This window comes from Poeciliopsis prolifica, unplaced genomic scaffold, assembly GCF_027474105.1.
Source record: "Poeciliopsis prolifica strain line A6 unplaced genomic scaffold, Auburn_PproV2 SCAFFOLD006, whole genome shotgun sequence".
NCBI classification, from domain to species: domain Eukaryota; kingdom Metazoa; phylum Chordata; class Actinopteri; order Cyprinodontiformes; family Poeciliidae; genus Poeciliopsis; species Poeciliopsis prolifica.
Genome location: NW_026562381.1, coordinates 2,665,761 through 2,688,175, shown reverse-complemented (window position 1 = coordinate 2,688,175; position 22,415 = coordinate 2,665,761). Strand labels below are relative to the sequence as shown.

The following is a 22,415-nucleotide window of genomic DNA, read 5'->3' as shown; positions in this document are numbered from 1 at the left end:
ATAATTCTCCTTATTTTACTTTACGGTTCTTTGTTTTTGTGCCTCAAAAGAAAAATAAAGCAGAAATGTTTAAAGTTGAAGCTGTAAGAACTCCAGGCAGTGCGGATCCTCATCTGTGGCCACAAATCCATCGTCATTTCTGATAAAACAGATTAAAGGATGATAGTTTACGTGTTTTTCTGACAGAAACTCAAGAAATTGCTTCTGTGAATTTGCTGCACAGTTGAATTAAATAATAGTTTGAATATTTGACTTTTTTTTTTCTGACCCGTCTTCTTTTCCAGAAATACATTTTTAAAAAGTCTGAATATGTGATGGGATGTTCTTTTTTCCTTTATGTGTCTATTCTCTTAACCTTATCTGAACTTCTCTTAATTTAAAATGAAGCGCATCAAAGAGTTTGATTCATGCTTCATGTATCTACAGTTATGTCATCAAGTTCATCGTATTTATCTATTTCCAGTATGAACTTTAATTGTCCCACAGGAATCTAGACCTTTCTCGTCCAGGAGAGTCTGTTTCTTGCTCCTTGCCGCAAGGATTGCCCCACCAATCGTCAGGGTAGGCGAGGGATTAGCTCCACAGATTAAAGTGGCCATCTCCAAACCCTGGCTAATCCCGCCATCTGTCAGAGAGCAACAAACCAGCCAAGACTCTCTTCTCTGGGCTAATTAGAAAAGTCAGAAGAGCGCACATCCAAAGAAGGGGGAAAGGAAATCTTCAGACTTTTCTGTTTAATATTCACCGAGGCGATGGAGGAGACGTACCTTCTCAACTATCCTGGTGTCAAGAAGAAAATCCTGGCGGGAGGGAAAGGACCTCTGCCTCATTTCCCACCTGGGACAAAGGTACCTTTAAATTCCCCTATTGGTGTTAAATGCCGATAAACCAAATAAATAGCAATTCTAGTTTTTAAGTGGATATTTATAGATGGGTTTTATGCACCTAAGGTAGATCTGAATTATTCATGAGGGGAAAATTACTCCATGTCTGGCTCTCATGCACAAAGCAAACATTTGGTCAACCAAATTGCAACATGGTTTTTGGCCCACTGCCTCTGATCTGCTGGTCTCCAACTTTTCCCCTGCTTCCCAGTCACCGTCCAGCCATATGGCACTGAGCCTGGATGTTGTGACAAATATTTTCCATGACAATGACAGCATGAATTTCCATTCACCTGCGTGTGTGTGAGTCTTTCCACTCCACCCAGACACACAGCGTTCAGACGTTTTGTCTGTTATTATCACAAGCTACGAGTAGAAGGTTAGGACCCAACATAATTTCATTTTGAATGTATTTTATAACAAATAGGTGAGAGATCTAATAAAATACTTCATCTCTACACTGTAAAACATTTGATGTTGGTTTAACTTGAAAATTAAAGTCCACCTACTGCCATGAAAACACAATTTAAGCCAAGAAAATTGTTTTGGTTCTAAATTTAAGTTCATGAAGTTGATTTATAAACAAGAAACAAGTTATCTAAGCATTATTTTTTAATATTGAATTGTGAGTTTTAACTTAATCCTGCAATTTAAACCAAATTATTCATAATATGCCAGAAAAATAATTTTTAAATGCGAACCTAAAAGCTCTAGTTTGTTCAACTCTTGGAGGTTTGATAAAATTAATAAAAAGTAACACAACTTGCTAAAATTATCTTTCACAAACTCACACATTTAGGTTCAAAATCTAAAATTCGCAAAATTTATTTGACTCAAAGAGAAGATAATAGACACAACGAAATGCAGCTCAAATGTTTTACAGTGTGTGTTGCATAATAATGAAATTCAGTATTAAGTGCTTTTAAATAATAGAGCCACTAAAGCACTGACCACCAGGGCAATTTAAATTAAAAAGGCTTACATATTCAAAGAAAACTGACAGCTTGGAACTACAAAAGTGATAGAATAATCCAATGAGAAATAATTAGAAAAAACTTGATGTCAGACAAACATTTCTGTATTTTCTCTGCTGTACATCTAAGGTGATCTTCCATTTCCAAACCCTGCTGGACAACTTTGAGCGAACGGTCATCGATGACAGCAGACTGGCCGGCAGACCGGCTGAGATTTTTGTCGGAAAGATGTTCAAGATGGAAATCTGGGAGCCCTTGCTGACGTCCATGCGGGTCGGAGAGGTGGCAGAGTTCTGGTGTGACGCCGTTGTGAGTCCTAGAGGTCATACTCATGGAGCATAGCACTGTGATTTGTTCAGCCCTATCATGTTAATGTTTTTGTTTATGTGTAATTTGTTTCAGCACACAGGGTTGTATCCCATTGTGTCAAAGGGAATGAGGCTGATTGCCCAAGGGAAAGACCCCCTGGAGGGCCAGAAACACATGTGTGGGATGGGGAACCTATTCCACTATCACTCCACTGGCTTCCCGGAGCTCGACGAGATAATGCGAACTCCTCAGCCACTCATATTCATCATGGAGTTGTTGCAGGTGAGCTACAGAGTTTTATTGGATGATTTAAAGATTATTAGCCCCAGAGCAGGCTCAAGCTCAAATAAAAAGCTGCTTAATGCCTCCGAACCAGCAGAGGGCGCACAAGAACTCTGTAATTTCTGTCATAATTATCTTATTAGAGCAGAAAGGATTAATTCCAGGTAAAATATTTTTTGTAAAAGTTTTATAAGCCTTGGACTAAAGTGCAAAATACAAGAAAAAAACAAAGAATTGAGTTACACTATGAAAACAAAAAGAACTTGGTTTACCAGCAAAACAAGCAGAAATATTTGTATTTGTGATAATTATTCAAAAATTTTATATTCAGTGGTATGTAGAGATGTTGTTTTTAGATTCTGACGGAAACTAAAATTATAGCTAAAAATAATAGTAGAAATGGTCAAATCACATGTAAAAGACAATGTACATTAATATCTATGATATATTCCATTTTGATTGATTTTTATTGTTCAACATCAGCAGAGCTTTCATCCGTAACTCATTTTTATAACAAAACATCAGAGCACAAATGACTAGCACCTGTACTGACTCTATGTAATGGTTATGTTTTGCTGAACATATGTTGTGCTTCTGTATGAAGGTTTGCACCTCAGGGCTTCTGAAGAGTAAAAGCAAAGAAAAACAAAACATTAGATGTCCTTCCTCTATGCAACCACAACAGATAAAAAAAAGAAACATTTACAATGCACTGACAGTATAGACAAAAAAAAAACCTGTTTCTGTCTACAAACATTCAACTTTGAAGAGATAAACAAGCTGAATCTCATCTGGGACTTTGATGCTTCAAGGCGTAAAATCTATATTTTTTCTTCTTTTGATGCCTTTTTCATTGGGAAAACTAAAGATCTCTGACTTAAGTTGTGTAGCCGCAACGTAAAAGTTAACACAGGAAATTATTTAGTCTTTGTGCTCTTCAAAACGTAAGACCTCTACCTGCAAACTGGTTAAGCAGTAAAAAGTCCTGCGATACACTTTATGAACTGCAAGAATGGATCCATTTAAATGCAATTTTCTTTAAACTTAATAGAGTTTGGTGTTGTTTTGTAGAGCGCAAAGACTTAAATAAAAGAAATTCAACTATTTGTTCTGCACTATTTTTACTAGCATTTTATTAAGCAAGTTGTTGAAAAGTTAGCAAACTTGTATCACTTTCTTATCTGCAGTAACAATTACGAATATCTAAATGTGATGTATTTATAAAACATAACTAAAAATACTTTTGGATGACTGTCTTCCATTGCTGGAGTTTTTTTTTTTTCTGCTCTGCTCCGTGTTTATCCTGCTGCGTTCTCCTTTTCCCCCCTGCTGCTCCCAGGTAGGACCCCTTGTCTTACCACAGAGAATCGTGGATGATGGAGAAGGACGAGAAGCTGCAGAAGGTGCCGGTTCTCCACATGCAGGGCAACGCTCTGGTCAGGCAGAAACAATTCAGAGAGGCTGCCAGCAAGTACAAGGAAGCTGTCCTGCTGCTAAAAACAGTGCAATCCAGGGTGAGTAAAGGATGGAGATAAATCATGGTTTTACATGTTCTTTCTGTCCTTTAACATATTAAAAAAAACAGCAACCCAAGCTGACCTCTATCCCGTTTGGTCAGCTGGTTTTACCGCTGTGCAATGGCTGCTGGAAAGACAAGTGTTTTGTTGTTGACTTACCATCCAGAAACCAATTGCTGCATTCTTGTTGATTGTGCTGGAGGCTCCACTTTTGCTTTTCAAAGATGTATGGTCGCATAATTGTGAAGTTGTTTGCAGCCATTTTCACGTGAGACTGTAAACGTAGAGTTGAGGGCTGTGGCCAGCAGCAGATTATTTGGATTTAAAGTAACAGGAGGCCCCAAAATATCTAATTCTGAAAGCAGATCAAAATGAAATTTCATTATCTAAGAATGATTTTGAGCAAAAAATGTAATAAAAATCTTTTGTATAGCTTCTCTAATCTAGTAGGAAGCATCATGTTTTTGCTTTAGTCACTGTTTCAAATCCTATTGTTGTTTGAATCAGTGAAAAAAACCACCAGACCCATCAAGTTCAAGTAAATTATTCATCTTTACGAGGAAGTGCAGAGTGACAGCAGCACCATGGCCATGTCCTGTTCTCTCTCTCCCGTCTCTGCATGTGTTAGGAGATGCCAGGTGATGTAGACTACATTAACTTGGGGCGAATGATTGTCCCCCTGGAGCTGAACTACTGCCAGTGTATGTTGGAGCTGGAGGAGTACTACGAAGTCATAGAGCACACAACGGAGCTGCTGGAGAAACACAAAGGTAACAACAAAGTCTTGGAGGAAACACTGCTGTAAGGTTCATGTTAGGAAATTGCTATGCTGGGAATCACATATTTAATTTATTTCTTCCAGGAAGAAATGACATAATGTACTCTGTCTTTTCTTCCATCTTCGTTTTTTTTCTTTTTTTTCCTGCGTCACCAAGCTGCACACATCTGGGTCGCTATACCTCTGAGGTTAGCAGCTGCATTGGAGGCTCCATGGTTAATCTTGTGCATTGAGGTGGTTTAACAGTGTGAGGTTATTATTCACTCCAGAGATGTGAACCAGCAAATCTCACCATATGTTGCTGTCCTCTAAGCTCAAGGCTACTGATGTGCTCAAAATCAGAGAAAAATGAAGAAAACACAATTTCTTATCAGAGTTCCTTTGGTGTTTTAATTTTCAAACATATTTTAATGCCTCTTTTTAATGTTTTTTAATCCACTCTTACCACAAAAGGCTCAAAATATATTATGCACCAATCCTCAAGGCAAAAGGAAGAAATTACAAAAATGCAAAGGCTTTTGAGACTCTGTAATGTAACTACACGAATGCAATTATGCATGCCATAATTGATTATCCTATTACAATTGGCACTTGTCAAGATGTAGGGATTGTTGTGCTGCAAGTGAGCTGTCACTTATTGTAAACACTGAAACTCATCAAGCTTGGCGATCTTTGTTCTTTTGACAGAAACTGCGATGTGATCAGCAGATCAGGATTAGTTTTAACGAATTAGAGAATAACACTTTGACTGGAGTGTAAGGTAGCTGGCACCTGCTAATCGTGGTCCAAGACAAGTCGATATAAGAACCAATAACAGAGTCCTTACAGGTTCACTGGTGCAGAAAATCTGGTCTGTATGAAGGAATCTGTGAAAAACATTAATCATGTTAGTTTCAGCAGAAGAACTGTAGCATTAAATGAACCACACCAAATTTAAATTGTAGGCTTTTTTGTATTTTTTTGTTAAAGAATTTGGTGTTTACTTATTAGATTACATCAATCAGGGGCGTGATTGTCAATGTTCATAAAGTAAAACATCACTCTCACAAATATGTTTAACAAAATGTTTGTCAGGAAACGTCTAAAAGTAATTGTTATTCATCACAGAGAAGCCAGTGGCTTACCAATGTTATTATAATGGTATTCATCGTAAATTGAGAAAAAAAAAAAACAGTAAATTCTTCCAGAAATTTTTTTCTTCAGTCTCATAAATTTTCTAGAAAAAATGTGTAAGTTTCTGAGTGTCAAAATTTGAAAAAAAAATCTACTGGATGTTTGTGTTGTGCTGTAGTATCAAATTAAGAAGTGAAGTGGCGGCTATACGAAAGTGCTCCCCGTCTTTATGCAAAAGTCGGGACCTTCATCTCTTCGGATCGCCTGGATCCACTGCCTCCGTTGGTCCGGGTCCGTGGGGAACGCATGATATGACAGATAAGGCTGTTTTCTTGCCCCACACGAACAACCAGGGACTGAACAAAAACAACTGCGCCGAGACTGAGTCATTTTCCTAGCCTTTTAATGCTAACGCTATAGCCACCGGAAGTTGTCCAACCCCAGATCCGCTTTATAAAACCCGGAAGCGTGAAAAAGGTCGAACTTTTGTTGCTGCGGGGCGCACAACATGCGGGGCGGTTGTGCCCCGGCCACGAAAGGCACCAAAAACCTGACATAAACAGAAATGTTCCGTAAGTAGGAAAGAAATAAAAATACATCTAACTGTTTGGATCATTTCTGAGTTATTATCATGAGTAATAAATGATCTGACAGTTAAAAAAAAAAAAGGTTGTGCCCCGGCACCGCGCATACGCACAACTGCCCCGACCCCTGAAACGTCAACAGTCTTGTGAAATAAATCTGTGACACTGGCCCTTTGTCCGTGACGTCACGCACTCCACCATGATGGACGTTGGACGTTAAAACAACCAATCCGCTCCTTTAAAGTCAGTCTAAAAACAAGACATCTGTAACCTAATGCGGTTTCTATTTAGTTGATAACAAATTGGGATGTTCTTATCTGTTTGTGCTGCACAATCAGATGAAGATAGAAACCAAACTTGTCATTTTATTTGATCATTTTTAACGAGGAAAGATGGCGGCGGCAGTGGATAGCAGCTGTCAATAATAATGGCTGGCAGTCCTCGGTGTGACCGCTGATTCGTACAGGGTAAGAAGATTAACATTCATATACTTTATGAGTAAGTATGATTAGAAATATATCAAATATTGCAATATGGAGAAGGTAGGGGTCTAACTATTGGTAACCATGTAGCCTAGCTTGTATAGAAAAAAACTAGTTAGCATCTTTTCTACGTTTTTAACTGTGACTTGCGGTCAGGTGATCATGGAAAAGTAATAAATAATAATAAGATCATTTATATTGATATTGTCACCCTGTGCTTTGTACTGTAGAAAACCTGCTTTTCATTTAGCTTAACCAATTCTGATTATTTCTTTTTCAAAATCGGTGGATTTTCGCATTTTCCCATCCCATTTGAGCATCCAAATGCTCATCCTGTCTGTATGTCGCCAATAAAATGGCTGAAAAACATTTAATGTTTTAACTTATTTTACATCATTTAGCTGATGTATATAATGTATATTGTTTTGTCACCAACTGTGTGTGTGACGTGTTTCGTATCATGGACGGCAGCGAATAGATTCGAGGTGAGGCAGGCAGTTCTCTTGCCTCACGGCAGGGGGCGCTCATGATCCCAGACATTGTGACTCCACATCTGCACAGTAAGAGCTAAGTGTGAGATATTACAGAAAGTTTACTGTTCTTTAAGGTTGTTTTAGTTAATAAATGATCAGATTCTTAGAGTTTAAATCTACTTCAATTCCTGGAAAACGATTCTCTTTAATATGAAGGATCCATTAAACAAAGAGCCAGTCCAGACCAGCGTTAAGCTACTTCAGCTAAATTTTTAAACTGTTTCTGTCTTTCCATGAGAAGCTGCTGGATTCTACAGCTGCACGGTGCGAGAGAGTGCGTAGGAGGACATGAGGTTGACATTACCGCAGGTTTTACAGCGAGAGCAGCCATGGGAATTGCACTGTCACACTCATGGCTAGTCGTATAAGCCGAGAGGAGCCTTGCAAGTTGGCACAGCCGCCACTTCAGAGCCTCACCAGTTTCCCTCCTTACCCTGACAGAATGCTCAGAGACAGCCTGGGTTGTCAGTATTACACTATTCTGATTATTCTGTTAGTTTATGTACTTTGGTGCTCCCCTACTTTCACTGCAACTGATAATATTTTGGGGGTTAAGTCAATAATTATGTGCCAAACGACAGCAGTCCTGGCTAAGCGAGCTTAAAAACAGGATACACATTCTCTTAGCACTACCACAAACTTCTGCTCATTTTGTGGGATTTTATGTGACAGACCAAAACAAAGAAATGCATAAAGGAAAAGGTTGCATGTTTCTTTTTCAAATAAGCACTGAAAATGGTAGCATGCGAATACATTCAGCCCCACGAGTCAAAACTTTGCAGAACTATTTTTTCGCTGCAAGAGAAACTCTTTTGGGATTTGTCTCCCCCAGCTTTATTCATCTAAAGACTGAGATTCTTTGATGCACTGCAGCTTAAGCTGCTGTGAATATCAGCTTTCAAGTCTAGCCACAAATTCCCAGTTTGATTTGAATCTGAACTTTGACTAGGCCAGTCCAACTTTGATCAGCTTTGATCTACACCACTCGTTGTGGCTGAGACTTTGTAACGAGCCGAGTCTTTTCTACTCTTAGTTTATTCGGTAGTATTTAATTTTGCTTTGTGTTGTGGTTTTAAGCTGTAAATAAGAGCTAAATGTCTGTATTTATTCTGAGTCCATCCCTACGTTGCCCAGGCTCAACATGCAGCTGCAAGCAGCTGGTTTCAGCATCACCAGCTGTGTTTCCAGTAACCACAGAATTCTGCTAATTGAAATCAAGAAAATAAATTTGCTTAATATAAACACGCCATTTAAAAAAAAAAAAGTGCTACAATGAGGTGGTTTTTCAGCCATTTTGAAATGAATGTATTTTGTAAAACTGAATTGGAAACAATTTTTTCACATCACAGAATGTTGCATTTAAAAACAACCGGAAGACGAATGTGTGAGACGTAGCACTGCAATAATAAGATTTAAACTTCATAAGAAGAGCAGTAAGGCTGTAGAGACATTTTAAGCTTCACCAGTAAAGTGCAATAACTCAACATAACATCACATTCTGTCAGGTTACAGCTACAAACTTCAGTGTTTTACTGGGATTTGTATTTTTATAAGTTTTTATAAAGCTTTGGCGTAATCTGTCTTTTGTCAGTTAACACTTTTAGGGTTTGTCTAGCAGTTTTTCAAATATAAGATAAATATTTTTAACCGTTCTTTGTAAAATGGTTCAATCCAACTGCATGAAAAGTGTCACCGCTACAGTTTTCAAGTCTTGGAACAGGCTCTCATTTATGTTTAGATCTGGACTTTGACTGGGCCATTCTAAGACCTGAATATGTTGAGATCTAAACTATTTTTGTGACTTTGGTTGCTTGTTCAGGATATTATTCCTTTCTGCTAAAAATCTTTCCAAGTAATTTTTGTCTAGTTTCTAGTGCAAATGTCTTATCACACTCAAGACAAAACTAACTTACAAGTCATTTTCTGCTGGGAGCTTGATTTATGTAAATATTTAGGGATGCTTTGATTTGACATGTGGGCTGATATCTATATCAACTACTGATATTTCTGTTATGGCCAATAACCAATATTTACCAATGTTGTATATATTTCACTACCATTTCCACACCTGTGGGGAATAAAATCAACCAGAAACAGATAAAAATAAATATTGGTTGTTCACATCGGCCCAGTTTTATTTATCAGACCGACGTTATTTTTAACATCCATTCTCCTATAAACTCTGACCTGCATCATGTTTTTCTCTGCCAGATTCGTGTTTTCAGTCGCGTCTTCTTCCCCAACACGGTTTACGTCAAACAGAACATTTTATATTTCTTCTTCTATAAAAGACAGATTTGTGTAATTTTAATTTTACTCCAAAGATATACAACACTTATAAAAATACAAATCCCAGTGAAACACACTGAAGTTTGTAACCTGACAGAATGTGATGTTGAGATGTGTTTTACAGAGGAGCGTTTTCAAACTCCACTGGTCAAGCTTAAAACGTCTCCACAGCCCCACTGCTCTCCTTATGACGTTTAAATCTTGTTATTGCAGGTTTCTGTCTTCCTGCTGTTTTTCCAGCTTTTTTTTTTCCCCACAGCCTTTCATCACCTTCTCATCCTCCTCTAAGTTGGTGCTGTGTTGTTGTTTCTCCTGTCGTCAGTGTCATGTTGTCTGCTGAATTTTAAGTCTCTCGTTTCGTCCCCTCAGCGCAGCAGCTCTGTGGAAACGGCAGCCTCGCTGCAATGTTTCTGCCGCCGGCGACAGTGAAATCTGTTTAACTGTTGGCTGAATAAAAATTTAGCATAGACAGAAATTAAATGCTGAGGAACAGAAAAAGCATCAGTGAGTGTATCTAGCCTGAAGACAGAGGCACTGCCATGCAGCGTTTCTTTACAAACTGGTGTTGAAAACTGATCATTTATTTTTAAGTTGCAAGCTTCTTATCATCTTAGTTTAGTCAACGAAGGGTAAAAAAGTTAAATATGTTTCTGCAAATCTAAAAACACATTCATGGTGCTTCTACATATGATACAGATTCCCCTTGTGTTGTTTTGTTTTACAGAAACAAAGCAAGATATGTCTTTATTTTGTCTGCATTTACCAGAAACCTAAAATGAGCTAAAGTTATTTTGCCTGAATGACATGAACACCTAATTTCAGATGCATGCAAATCCAATTTTGACATGTTAGAGATATAAGCTGAAGCTGCAGTTTACCAGATTGCAAACTCAGCATCTACAGAGCATATTTCTACTTCTGTATGAATAATGAAACCATAATTTAAGAAACTGCTTGAATTTCTGCTCCTCAGACTGCGTGAAGGGCTACTACAAGCGGGCCAAGGCTCACGCTGCCGTGTGGAACGAGAAGGAGGCCAGGAGAGACTTCAGTACGGTGGCCCAGCTGGACATCACTCTGACTGCGCTTGTCCGCCGAGAGCTGAAGGAGTTGTCGGAGCGCATGAAGGAGAAGTACTGGGCGGAGAAGGAGCAGTACTGGAACATGCTGGAGAAAAGGGAGGGCACCAGTAAACACGAGGAGGAAGAGCAACAAGATGAAGAGAAAGATGAAGAAACAAAAAAGAAAGAAAGCGACTTTGAAAGTGGCGAAGCGGGAGAGAAAACCGGTTCATCTGAGATGAAACGTGTTGAAGAAGGAGAAGCTGGAGAAGAAAAGGTTGGGCCGTGTGAGGGAGAGAAGGAGGAAGAAAGCAGCTGTGCAGCGGCGCTCCAGGCCTGGGACACGATGGAGGGGAAGGACTGGCAGCAGATGTTACGGCTGGTCATGTTTCTGCAGAACGAGGGAAACTTCCTCATCAAAGAGCAACGCTTCCCAGACGCTTCCGCCAAGTTCAAGGAGGCTTTGGGATACGTGGACTTCTTACAAAACAAGGTACGCAATACAAGACATGTTATCAAGTTTATTATTCCTGCTAAAAAAAATATTGGCAAGTAATTTTGGTCTAATTTCTAGTGCAAATATGTTATGACAAAACTAACTTACAAGTATTTTTTCAGTACGATATAGCAGCTTGTTGTAGGTAAATATTTCCTCAAGGTGCTGGTTCCACTGGCAGATTATGTCAATTATTATTTTCTGTATGTTGTAAGTGAAACAATCTGCGAATGAAACACGTAATTTTTCATCAATATCACTTAAAACAAGCTCTGATATCTTGTTGAAAAGTTGTTTGTAAGTTAGTTTTGTGTTTTTTAAAGTGTACTAAGATGGTTGCACTAGAAACCAGTCCAAAAATACTGTGTAATGTTTTGTGTTTTAGCATTGAACAAACAACTGGAGCCACAATCTGATGGTTCAGATCTCAGCATATTAAAGCCCAGATGCAGATTTAGTGTTTTTGCAGTTCGACATTGAATACATTTCAGGTGAAGAACGAAGTGGTTTAGGACTTGTTGTGGCTTTGAATAGCTGCTGATGATCTGCTCGGTTTGTTTTTGTCCTGAAGAGCAGCGTTGGTTCACCGGGAAACTGAGGAGCTAAAAATATCAGACATCCACAGACGCCTCTCTCCTTCGGCAACTTTCCTGCAGTCCCCAAATGCTCCATCTTTATTTCCCCTTTACCTTACAGTCATCGTCTTCATCATTTCCTCCCTTCCTTTTCTATATGTGCTCACATTCTCTTGTTTGGATTTAATCTTTTCAACATTTCCTCTGCCGTATATCACCTCCGCGCCCGCCTCCGTCCATCCGTCCGCTGCCTGTCATCAGCAGGTGGATCAACACGGCGAGGACTGGGAGTCGCTGGAGAAAGTGCGTCTCCCGCTCAGCCTCAACCTGAGCCAGTGCATGCTGGAGCTGAAACAATACCAGGAGGTGGTGGAGCTGAACAGCCGTCTGCTGAACACACACACAGGTAGGATGTGTTGGTGTGGAAAATCAGACAGTTTGTCACACTTGGCAGGAAGCTGAAAACAAAAATTCCTACTTGATACAGAAATAGGAACACAAGTTAAAAATATGAAGGTCTTACCTCTGTAAAAATCCTTTATCTCTTTGTTCCCCTGACACAAACCCACAGACATCACAGTCAGAAATGAATTGTACATTTGCTTCCTCTGTGATGAATTATTTATAGTGGAGGCCGATGTGACATTTCAGTTTTTATGTTTGTCTTTTCCCATCGTTTAGTTTTCTCAGCATTCCTCAGACATCTTCCTGCCACCGACCCCAAACCTGCTGGTCGATTTAGCTGTTTCCACCTCAGTCAGGAAATTTATTGTGCTGCTTTTTGGGTTTCATTTCTGCTTATTCACAGAACCATGCAGCCATGTTTATGCCCTGTAAACTTTTACATTCTTATTTTTTTCTCTTTAATTGTCAAGTGTAGCCTTTAGAGGTCACCTCATTGCAAATAGAGTCCATGTTTGTTTGATTCAGGTTGACTCCAGTTGATCTGTGAAGAACTTTATTTGAATCAAAGACTTGAAACTGCAGGAGCATGGACAGTTTCAAGCACATTAGTTTATACTTTCTTATTGTTTCTTTATGCGTTACATAATTAGGGCCACTGAAAATGAAAAAAAAAATGACTGGAAAATATGTGATTTATTTCTTAGAAATGTAAAATTTTTAGAACTCAGACATTTTCTTGCTTTTTCTAGAAAATTTCTGAGATTGATCTGAAAATTTCTCCTTTTTTTCTGACAAATTTTTCACCTTTTGAACTCAAATTTAAAATTTTTGTCTCACAAATTTTCAACTTCACAAACTCAGAAATATCTTTGTTATATGGCATTAACACATCATTGTACAATTGCGTCTTTGGGGACAAATTGTTAAAACCTTTTTCAAGCCAAAAGTGCTTGAACTCTCATTGGCTGATTGGGTTTTGCTGGGGTTGCTAGGTAACAGGCAGCGCCTCCTCATTGTTGACGTTACGTTCAGGTTTCTGAAACGGGTCATTTTCCAGACGCCTAAAAACATTCATTTATCTCTAAGGAACGTCTGGGTGTTTTTTAACAAAACTCTGACCGTTTCGTGAAGCAGCAGAAACCCAAATGGAAGCACAAAAACATGCCAAAGTGAATTTTATGTTACCTTTCAAAGGATATAAATAAAGCTCTGAACCATTCTCGTTTACCTCTCAGTTCTTCTGCTGTCTCCACCCATTTCTTCCCATTTCTACTCCAAAGGTAACTTTAAAGCGACGTACCAGAGGGCGCGGGCGCACGCCGCTTTGTGCAACGAAGATGAAGCTCGAAGAGACTTTGCCACGGTGGAGAAACACTGGATCCAAAGTTTAAACCCTTTATCCAGAAGGAGCTGAAGATATTGGGGGAAAACGTTCGCAAAAAGCACGCCGGGCAGAAGAAGAATTATTGGGGAAACAACAAAGGAGAAGTGGGCTCCGGTTGGAAGCAGGACCAAGGATGCAATAAGAAAGAAAAACACAAACTCTGCTAAGAAAACCACAGAAAAAAACACTGAAAGTCATAAAGAGAGGGAAAACCCAGCAGAACACCGTCCTGTTGAGACTGAAGGAGCAGGCGACTGTGAAACAGAAAAAAATCCGGATTTGAAAGCCGAGTGTTGTGATAAAGAGCAAACGTGTGGGAGGACGAGTGAATTGGGGTCAGATAATGAAAAACCAGCGAGGGTCGCGGCTCCTGAAGCAGATAATCACAAAACAGATAAAGATGGTGACCCTGCATCCACCAGCTCTGATAATGTAGTGAGCAGGAGATCGCGGCACGATAAAGGGAAGAAGAAGAAGAAGGTCAAACGCCAATCAAGAGATGCAGCAAAAAGAACAAAGTCAGGGACAGGAAAAGGAGACGGACCAATAAACTGACAGCAGCTTGTAGAGTCACAAACGTTGGCAAAATCAGAGATAAAAAGTAATTATATAACAGAGCTGGAAGAGAAAAAATAGTCAGGAAATACATATTTTACACTTTATAGACAGCTAAAAAAAGGAATATAAATAACATGGCCTCATTTTGAGTGTAGTTGTTTTATTCAACCCACAAAGGGCTTATTAAAAACACACGCAGATGAGCAGTTTGCCAAATACAAAGTTTTATTTCTGTACACAAAGAGTAGAAAGCAGCCAGTAACCCACTTGTTATTACAGTAAAAAGCCTCTCCTCAGAAAACCTCTCACACAGATTAAAAACTCCCAGGACAAAGTGTTGGACGACAACAGGAACTCAAAACCGTTAAACAACGAACTTCAAGGTGATTAATGAGGTATATTAGTGGACGCCTCATTTCACCTGCATGAATCAGGGATTTTATATGAGTAGAAACTTGCTTGAGGTTTGGTGATGTGTGCATGTATCCTGTTGCATGTTAGGCGACATACATGAAATCTGAACAAACATGTTCAGACCAGAGAGGAGTCAGGCTGCAGAGTGATGATGATGATGCATGTGAGCTTGTGTTTGTTTCCGTCATGCAACATGGAGCGATAGTTGGCATGTTTGTAGAAGGGATACGGGTCACATAAGATAGAAAAAGATTATAATTCTGAGTAAAAATGCAGCAGAACATTGTGTTTTTTTCTCAACTGGGGAAAGAAACATTATGTGTCTGTGGCATAATGCAACTGCATCGCAAAAACAAAATGTTACCAGTCTATTTAGTCTAGTTTCAAATGCAAATATCTTGAAATAAGACAAACTAACTTACAAGTAACTTTTCTAAGCCAATAATTACTTAATGTATCAGGACTATTGGCAGATTATTTCACCTTCGACATGAGAAAATAATCTAGAACTAGAAGTTCTTCATCAACATTAAGAAATTATTTACTTAAAAAAGCTCTTATAGGTGGAAAGTTAGTTTTGTGTTATTTCAAGTCTAATAAAAGGTTTGCACTAGAAACTGGAACCAAAAGGATGATAGAAATAAGAAATACTAAAGCTGAAACCGTTCCTGTTTATTTATGCTAACTAGCGTAAATATAGTAAGTAAAGCTAGGTGCTGTAGGAAGTTAGAAAAGTTTGATGTGTTCCTTTTGCACTTTAAAGTTGAAACCTTGATGCTATAAGTTTAGAAAAATAACCCAAAATGCCCAAAGTTAAACTTTCAACTTAAAAAACAAAACAATGAAATCAACCAATTCATGATTTGTTCTGTTATTTCTAGATCTTCCATCTCTGCACAATTCAAACTGAGACTCAAGTATTTTTGTGTTTTTGGGTCTTAATGAAATAAATAGTAATATAATGTTAGAAATACTGCCTCCTGCAGGTGGGAGTTAGCATCACACAAACGTTTTTGACTATTTTGTTGGAAATTTTTCAGTAAACTCACAATTAAGCATTATTGCAAAAAAGTGTGCAGGAATCTGATGATTTTCCATGATGGTGGATCTCAAACTAGAGCGACTAATAAAATCTGACATTGTTCATATTTAAAAAGTGATTTGGTTTGATTGATAAAATAAAATTTAAGCACACAACTGTTAAGTTGAAGATTTTATTTATGCGTCCCTCTGGAGTCTAAAGGGCCACATAAATAGCTACGGCGGGCCGGACTTGGCCCCCGGGCCACAAGTTTGACCCAGAATCACAGAACATAAAGAAAAAATTCGAAAGCGACTCAGAGAAAAATACAAACGTAAATAAATTGACCTGTGATTAACTTATTTAAGGCCAAATTAATTTATTTTAAATGAATTTGAGACATTTCAGGACATTTTAAGGCCTTAATTTTGGAATTTTAAGTTTTAAATTGATGTGAAGCGTCATTTCCACACCCACATTTCAACTTCCAAGCTAATGCAGCATCAAACGTTTTGTAATTCGCCGATTGATTTCTGCCACATGGCGCCGTTTATGCTGATTGCTGTCGTAGTAACTGGATTCCCCATGTCTGAGTCGCTCTAAACAATCTAACCAGCAGCGTAACTTCATTAAATATCCATTTCTTGTCTTCTTGAAACCGCCATGTCGCTGTGATATTAAGATAAATAACAGCTGACATGTTCTGAATGCCTCTGCGTGTTTTTCACAGTTTGCCGCTGCTACATATTTTTGTGCATCCTGACGTGTGTGATGGGTAATCATTGTTTAATGAGATGCATAAATACCCAGAGATGAATCACGATGAGTAAACATGGATTCTGCTCATCCTTCTCCTCTGAAGCACAGAAACCAGAAAAGATTTGGGTAATAATCATGACTTCCCTCAGCACCCGGCTCTAGTGGAGGTGGAGAAACAGTGGCTTGTGTTTGGGAAACAAGGAGCTTTCTCTTGCTTCCCTTAAGGCTATTAGCATTTGTAATACGAACTGCACATCATCGAGCTGCGTCCTTGGGGATAGTTCCCTAGCAACAGCATCAAAACTAACAGGCGTCCAACGCCGAGGAGGACGGTGTCGGGGTCCGACAGCGTAATGAGAGCAGCAGACGGGTTTCGGGTTGGTGTTTGTGAGGTCGGCGCTCCTTCTGCTTCAACCCCAATGTCTCCTGGAAGAACGTGGTGCTGGTTTCATTTCGCTTCGTTCTCCCAGAGACGCGTCGACCGGCGGCAGACGCTTCAAAGTGGATCTCTCCCACCAGCCCTCCAGCGACAAATGCAATTTTTTTGTTCTAGTGTTTTCTACCCTCCTTTCATGTCTTTCGGGGTCTGCAGTCACAGGTCTGACTGCGCGCTCGACTACGCTGTGATCCCCTCTTGTCCCATCACTTTCAATCAGCAGAGCAGCAGGCCTTTGCAGACACTGACACACAAACACCTGATGCAACCTCCTGACCTGAAAATGAAAATAAGTTCAGGAAAACCAACTTCTGTCACACCGGCTCACTTCAGGTTTTTAAGGCATTAATAGTGTTCACAGGAAAATGCATGCCCTAACTTGCAGCGCCTCTCAACATTTTGTCACTTACAAACTAAGATTCTGTGGATTTTTATGGGATTTGATGTGAAAGTCAAACACAAAGTAGCGTCTCTATTTCTCGGCTTTGCCGTCTACTAACCAGAAAAGATTGAGATCATCTTAAAACTGTAATTTTACATTTTTCCTACAGATTCTTACTTGAGTTTAAGTGTTGGACTTTCTAATATGTTCTGCCTACAGGAGTGGAGTCCAAACCTTTTTCCATGTGGGCCAAAATTGTTGACTCAAAAAAACCCAACGTAAAATAAAGATTTTTACAGCGGTACATCTGGGCTTTTGTAGAGTAAATTTGGACCAAGAAATGAGACATTTTGTGATTAATCAGAAATTTTCATGTTTTTTGGAGAAAAATTTTCCCTAGCAAATTTTATTTATTTTTTTCTAGAAAATTTCAGAGATTTTTGTAGAAATGTACCACTTTTCTTTTTTCCCCTGTAATGGCCCTGATACAGATTTTGCATGTTTGCTGTACTAAAATAAAGTTTTAAAATTTTCTTTTGGGTTGATTGAACATATGAGAGTCTGTGGCGAAGATGAACATCATCCAGTAAACTTGTGATAAATTTACACTTTCGTTACAAAAAGCTAGATAACAAGAGATATTAGCATCTAGTTAGCGGTAGCCTCAAATGCCTCAAGTCACACAACGTAAAGAAGTCTGCAAACTCCTCAAACGTAATGAAAAATACGTATTATGGATTTAAAAGGGGTCATTTTAACCTATGCATGTGACAATTTTCATTTATAATAAAAAAAAAAGTCCAACTTATTTCCTTACTTTTTCATAATTGTGGACTATTTTCTGTTGGTCCGTCACACAAATTCCCAATAAGCCACATTTTGTTTCTCGCACTGTTGCCAATATGGATAAATTGAAGGGGTATGAAAACTCTTATGAAGCTTATAAATAATAAAAGTCATCTCTCCTGATCACACAACCTTTTCTATATGGAAATACTTTCTGTAAATGCACACTCCAGAGTTATCAGTATTTTAAAACTACATAGAATGAGAGGATTATCGTGGATAATGATGCATCATGGCGGTGAGCCTCGTCTGGACCCCTGTTGTGTTCGAAATTGGCCAAGTAGAGAGAGGGAGGGCTTCAGCCTTCAGCTCCTTCTGTCAGTTTCTCTTCACACAGCATGAAAACAATAAGATCCCGGGGAGGAGGCATGTACGCTGATACCGATCGGCATACATTTCCTCAACAGCGCAGCGTTCCAGGAACAATACGAAATGGGCTCAAAACACCTCATTTGCCTGAATGATTTGGGGGGCAAATAAATCAATGTCCAGGTTTATGAAAGTGCGCGCGTTTCTGCACAGCACGCTATTGATCATGCAGAGGCTCCTTGTGTATTTAAGCAGAGTGCAGGTTGAATCTGAATGTGAATGTATAGCAGCAAATGTGTGAAGGGCTCAGGCAGGAGAGCAACAAGCAGAGTGAGGAGCGTGTGCAAACAGAGGCGCTGTGCTGGCGGGCACTTTGGGCAATCTTTAATAAATCATGGATTTAACTGATGATGATGATGATGCACCATTCCCACAAAAGAAACGCTCTTCTGGGGGCTGCCAGCTCCAATTTGCATCTCCTAGTGATATGAAATCAGTCAGCAGAGCCCTGATGCAATTACCAAAATCTGAAAAATGAACCATGATAACACATTCAAACGTTAAAAAAAACACGCAAGTATGACGGCGTGTTAGAGCCATGATGGAGAGAAAAAGGAGGAGCACAGTTCTGAGAGAAACCTCAGAAAATCTGAGAGTAATCTCAGAAATTTTCTAGAAAAACATTCAAGACATTTCTGAGTTTAAAAAGTCAAACACAAATTTGCGAGAGAAAAACTAAAAAAGAAAGACCTCAGAAATCTCTGCGTTTGAAAAGTCAAAGATTTCCAAGAAAAAAACTGAAATTTTCTAGAAAAAATTAGAAATTTCTGAGTTTCAGAAATCTCGGATTCGATAATTAAATCTCAGAAATGTCTGAGTTCGAGAAGTTGAAAATTTCTGAGATTAACCTCAAAAGTGTTTTCTGTGAAATTGACTCATTTCTTTCTGTCTATAATGGCCCTAAAACAGAGTCGTACGCTAGTGATCCCCTTCCCCTTGTATTTCTCCAGTTCTTCTTCTGGACTTTGTGCTCTGATCTGATATAAAGCTTCACGTCTCTGAACGACTACACAAATACTGGTAAGCACAGTGTCTTGGTTGGGCGTTTCGTTTTTTACCCCCTGACCTTCTGCTAATGATATATTCGGCTCCTTAGCATGCTGTCACTGAGCTATTGAGGCGCAGCCTGGCCAAAAAGGCCGTCAGCGTGAGCCTCTGGCAGTTTGCATGAGAAAGGCTTTTAGTGCACAGCGATCCGGACGAGGGTTAGTTCTTAAAGTCGGTTCTTAAAGTCGGTGGCAGTCGCGGGGTCTGACGTGTCGCCGCCTGACCTCCTGCCTCATTTCGGGCCGTCATTCTGCTCCTGGATCCCCTCACAGAGTTAGATGTGTGATGTGGTGCCTGAAATTAAAGAAGAAAAATGTAGGAGCGGAAGATTGAAAAAACAGACCAAGAAATCTGCAGCTAAACGGCCTTGCAGACTGCATCACGAAAGCATAAGTCTGACAGTGACGCTAACCGTTTCTCTCAGCCACAGTCGATGTGTCACTCTTATCGCCCTCCTCCTCTTTGCCATTTAATCTTCCCGTCCCTCCCTCCCTGACGATGGACCCGCAGCAGTACATATTTGCTCTCCTCTCCGTGTCTCGGTCCCCGGGGCAGAGATGACTGCAGGCTGGATGTACTCACCCGGCTCGGAGGGGAAGACGTTTCTCAGCTGTTCGATGACCTCCTGAAGCTGCAGCACGGTGTCCTCCTCACGCTCCAAATCATCTCCTGACACAAACAGCTTCAACCCGTTAGCACCGGAAAAACAGAATCTCACCAACTAATTCAGCTGCTACTGCAAATATCTGAGTGCGCTTAAAATAAGGCAGAACTAACTTACACTTAACGTTTTATCTACGTAAAGGAGTTTGATTTACTGGCAGATTATTTCACTCAAAACAAGACAAATTTCCCATGTCGTTATATGTTTAATAGTTTCTTCTTTACTTATTGTGACTCATCACCAGGTCCCACCAAGTGTTTTTGTTTAGTTTCTATTGATATTTTTTAGTGCATGTGAAATAAATAACTAATAACTAAGAGTCCTAGTTTTATTGGCAAATTATTTCACTTATAAAAATACATTTTTCCCATAAGTGAAATATTTGGCCAGTGGAACCAGAACTTTTTCAATAACAATAAAGAAATATTGACTTAAAACAAGCTCCCATATTGTACTAAATAGCTCCCTTTCTGTTAGTTTTATTCTATTCTCAGTGTACTAAGATATTTGCACTAGAAACTGGACCAAAATTAATTGTTTTTGCAGTGCACTGGGAGGTTTTGTCACCTCACAGCCACATAGTTTAATGTTTAAGCAGATAAGGTTGTGAGTAATTGTAAAGCAGAGGGATAAAAATGAGTTTTTTGTTTTACATTTTTAGGAATTAAAAACTTGACAAGTGACATTTTGTGCTTAAGAAAGTAATTCCACTGCCAGATTATTCAACTTAAAACAAGATAGTTTTCCCACTGGAACCAGCAACCGTCAACATTAAGCAGTTATTGACTTAAAAAAGCTCCTATATATAAAAAGCTACTTATAGGGTAGTTTTGTCTTAATTCAAGTGGACTAAGATTGTGTGTTTATTGGTAGGAGTGTTTGTGAAGAAGCTGTGTCATATTCTCATGTTTGCGGGTTTCAGTCCGGCTGCGTGACGCTGACCTGCTGCCTCGGTGTCGGTCGTCTCCCTGCTGGGCGGCTCCCCTTGGCGCCCGCCTCCTGACACCGGGGAGGAGAGCGTCGACAGCTCAGATCCGTTCGCCTCCGAATCATCTTTGGGCTGGAAGAAGAAACAAAACAATCATTTAAAACTCTATATAAAGCCGTGAAGTTATTTCGCATAAAAGAATAAAAGGACGGGCTGCATGGTGCAATGCCAAAGTGTTTGTACCCTTTGGACATCATAACTGGATTTTTCACAGACCAGCAGAAGGTGCATAACTGCAAACTAAATTTGTGATTGTATTTAGACCCTCTGAAAACCCTTAGGAAAATGTCTGGTGGAAAAACGTTTTATTGCTAATTATGTCAAGCTGGACTGAGCTGCTATGAACATTAATTTTAACCACAGCAGATCAAATAGATTTAGTTTTGGACTATTTGTAGAATGTAATACTCCATGAATTTTTGAAATTTCATTAATTTCAAGTTGAAGAACAGAGGACTTTGTTTATCAGAATGACATTGTTAGTTTTGTGTTGATCAAATAAAAATAAATATCCAATATATTATAATATATTGAAGTTGTTTGAAAAGTTCAAGAGGTGTCAGTACATTTGCAATAAAACAGCCTCTGCTCTGAACAAAACTTAAAATGTCAGCGTTGCTCGAAAACCTGCAGCACAAAATGCTTAGGATCCCAGTCAAACAGGCACAACGCATCACAAAATATAAAATGCAACATGGCATGTTTTTGTTTTTAGAAGCCGTCCCTCTGGAGGAGTTTAACGTCTGCAGAGACTCGAAACGGATTCACGCACTCAGATTACGGCTTCCAGAGACTTTACAGAGAAATTAATCTGTGATATTCTTCCACAAAGAAAAATAAGTCGAAAAGCACTTTTTTCTTCCTCACAACCAGGAATACGCTGAGCACTCCTCCTCCTCTTCCTCCTCCTGCTCTCTCTCTTCTGTTCACTTTCAATTTCCAAGTCTTAGTGAACATAAGAGGCAGCATCCCGTCCTTCTTTCTTAGTGTCTTTCTCATCTTTGTCCCTCTGCTTTCCCCTCATCCACTGACCTGAATGTGCAATTTAGTGACTTAATAATTTACACAATGTCATAATGGTAACAGCATGAGTCAGCTCCCACTCTCCTGTGCCGCTCTTTGTTATACGTTTCCTTTATACTGCAGTGAATCTTTTAATACGACCCTTCAGTGTCTGTTCAACCTCGTCGTTTTGTACTGTACCTCTTTGTACTCCCGTCCCCTCCCCTCTTTATAGGCTCCATTGTTGCTTTCTGCACTCATAT

The 22,415-nt window shown here is 39.3% G+C and overlaps 2 protein-coding genes across 3 annotated transcripts in view; one reads left to right on the top strand and one right to left on the bottom strand.

The window, feature by feature from the left end:
• Positions 1-659: 659 nt before the first annotated feature.
• On the top strand, positions 660-13,696 carry LOC129360589 (aryl-hydrocarbon-interacting protein-like 1). Its single transcript, XM_055030913.1, has 9 exons — positions 660-848; positions 1,988-2,167; positions 2,261-2,461; positions 3,793-3,963; positions 4,595-4,736; positions 10,719-11,299; positions 12,139-12,283; positions 12,559-12,699; positions 13,518-13,696. The coding sequence occupies exons 1-9, from the start codon at positions 753-755 to the stop codon at positions 13,694-13,696; spliced, it is 1,836 nt and encodes a 611-aa protein (XP_054886888.1). The 5' UTR covers positions 660-752.
• Positions 13,697-14,428: 732 nt separating this feature from the next.
• LOC129360393 (dystrophin-related protein 2-like) overlaps positions 14,429-22,415 on the bottom strand; it is a 74,833-nt gene continuing 66,846 nt past the window's right edge. The window contains exons 20-23 of one of the 2 annotated variants that reach the window (XR_008606037.1): positions 21,105-21,222; positions 20,081-20,167; positions 19,723-19,792; positions 14,429-17,131 (exon numbers count right to left, since the gene is read on the bottom strand). Coding sequence is in view for 1 of the 2 variants with exons in the window: in XM_055030569.1 (XP_054886544.1) it covers positions 19,773-19,792; positions 20,081-20,167; positions 21,105-21,222 (225 nt within the window). In the remaining variant the exon portion in view is untranslated. Of the gene's footprint in view, positions 19,793-20,080; positions 20,168-21,104; positions 21,223-22,415 lie in introns of both variants that reach the window. The other variant, XM_055030569.1, reaches the window with a different exon arrangement.

What these genes read in the sequence shown, in the direction of transcription:
- LOC129360589 (XM_055030913.1), top strand. Translation starts at nt 753, where the DNA reads ATGGAGGAGACGTACCTTCTCAACTATCCTGGTGTCAAGAAGAAAATC. An exon ending in ATTTCCCACCTGGGACAAAG is followed by an intron (nt 849 to 1,987) that starts GTACCTTTAAAT and finishes TGTACATCTAAG; the next exon opens with GTGATCTTCCATTTCCAAAC. An exon ending in TCTGCTGAACACACACACAG is followed by an intron (nt 12,284 to 12,558) that starts GTAGGATGTGTT and finishes CCCATCGTTTAG; the next exon opens with TTTTCTCAGCATTCCTCAGA.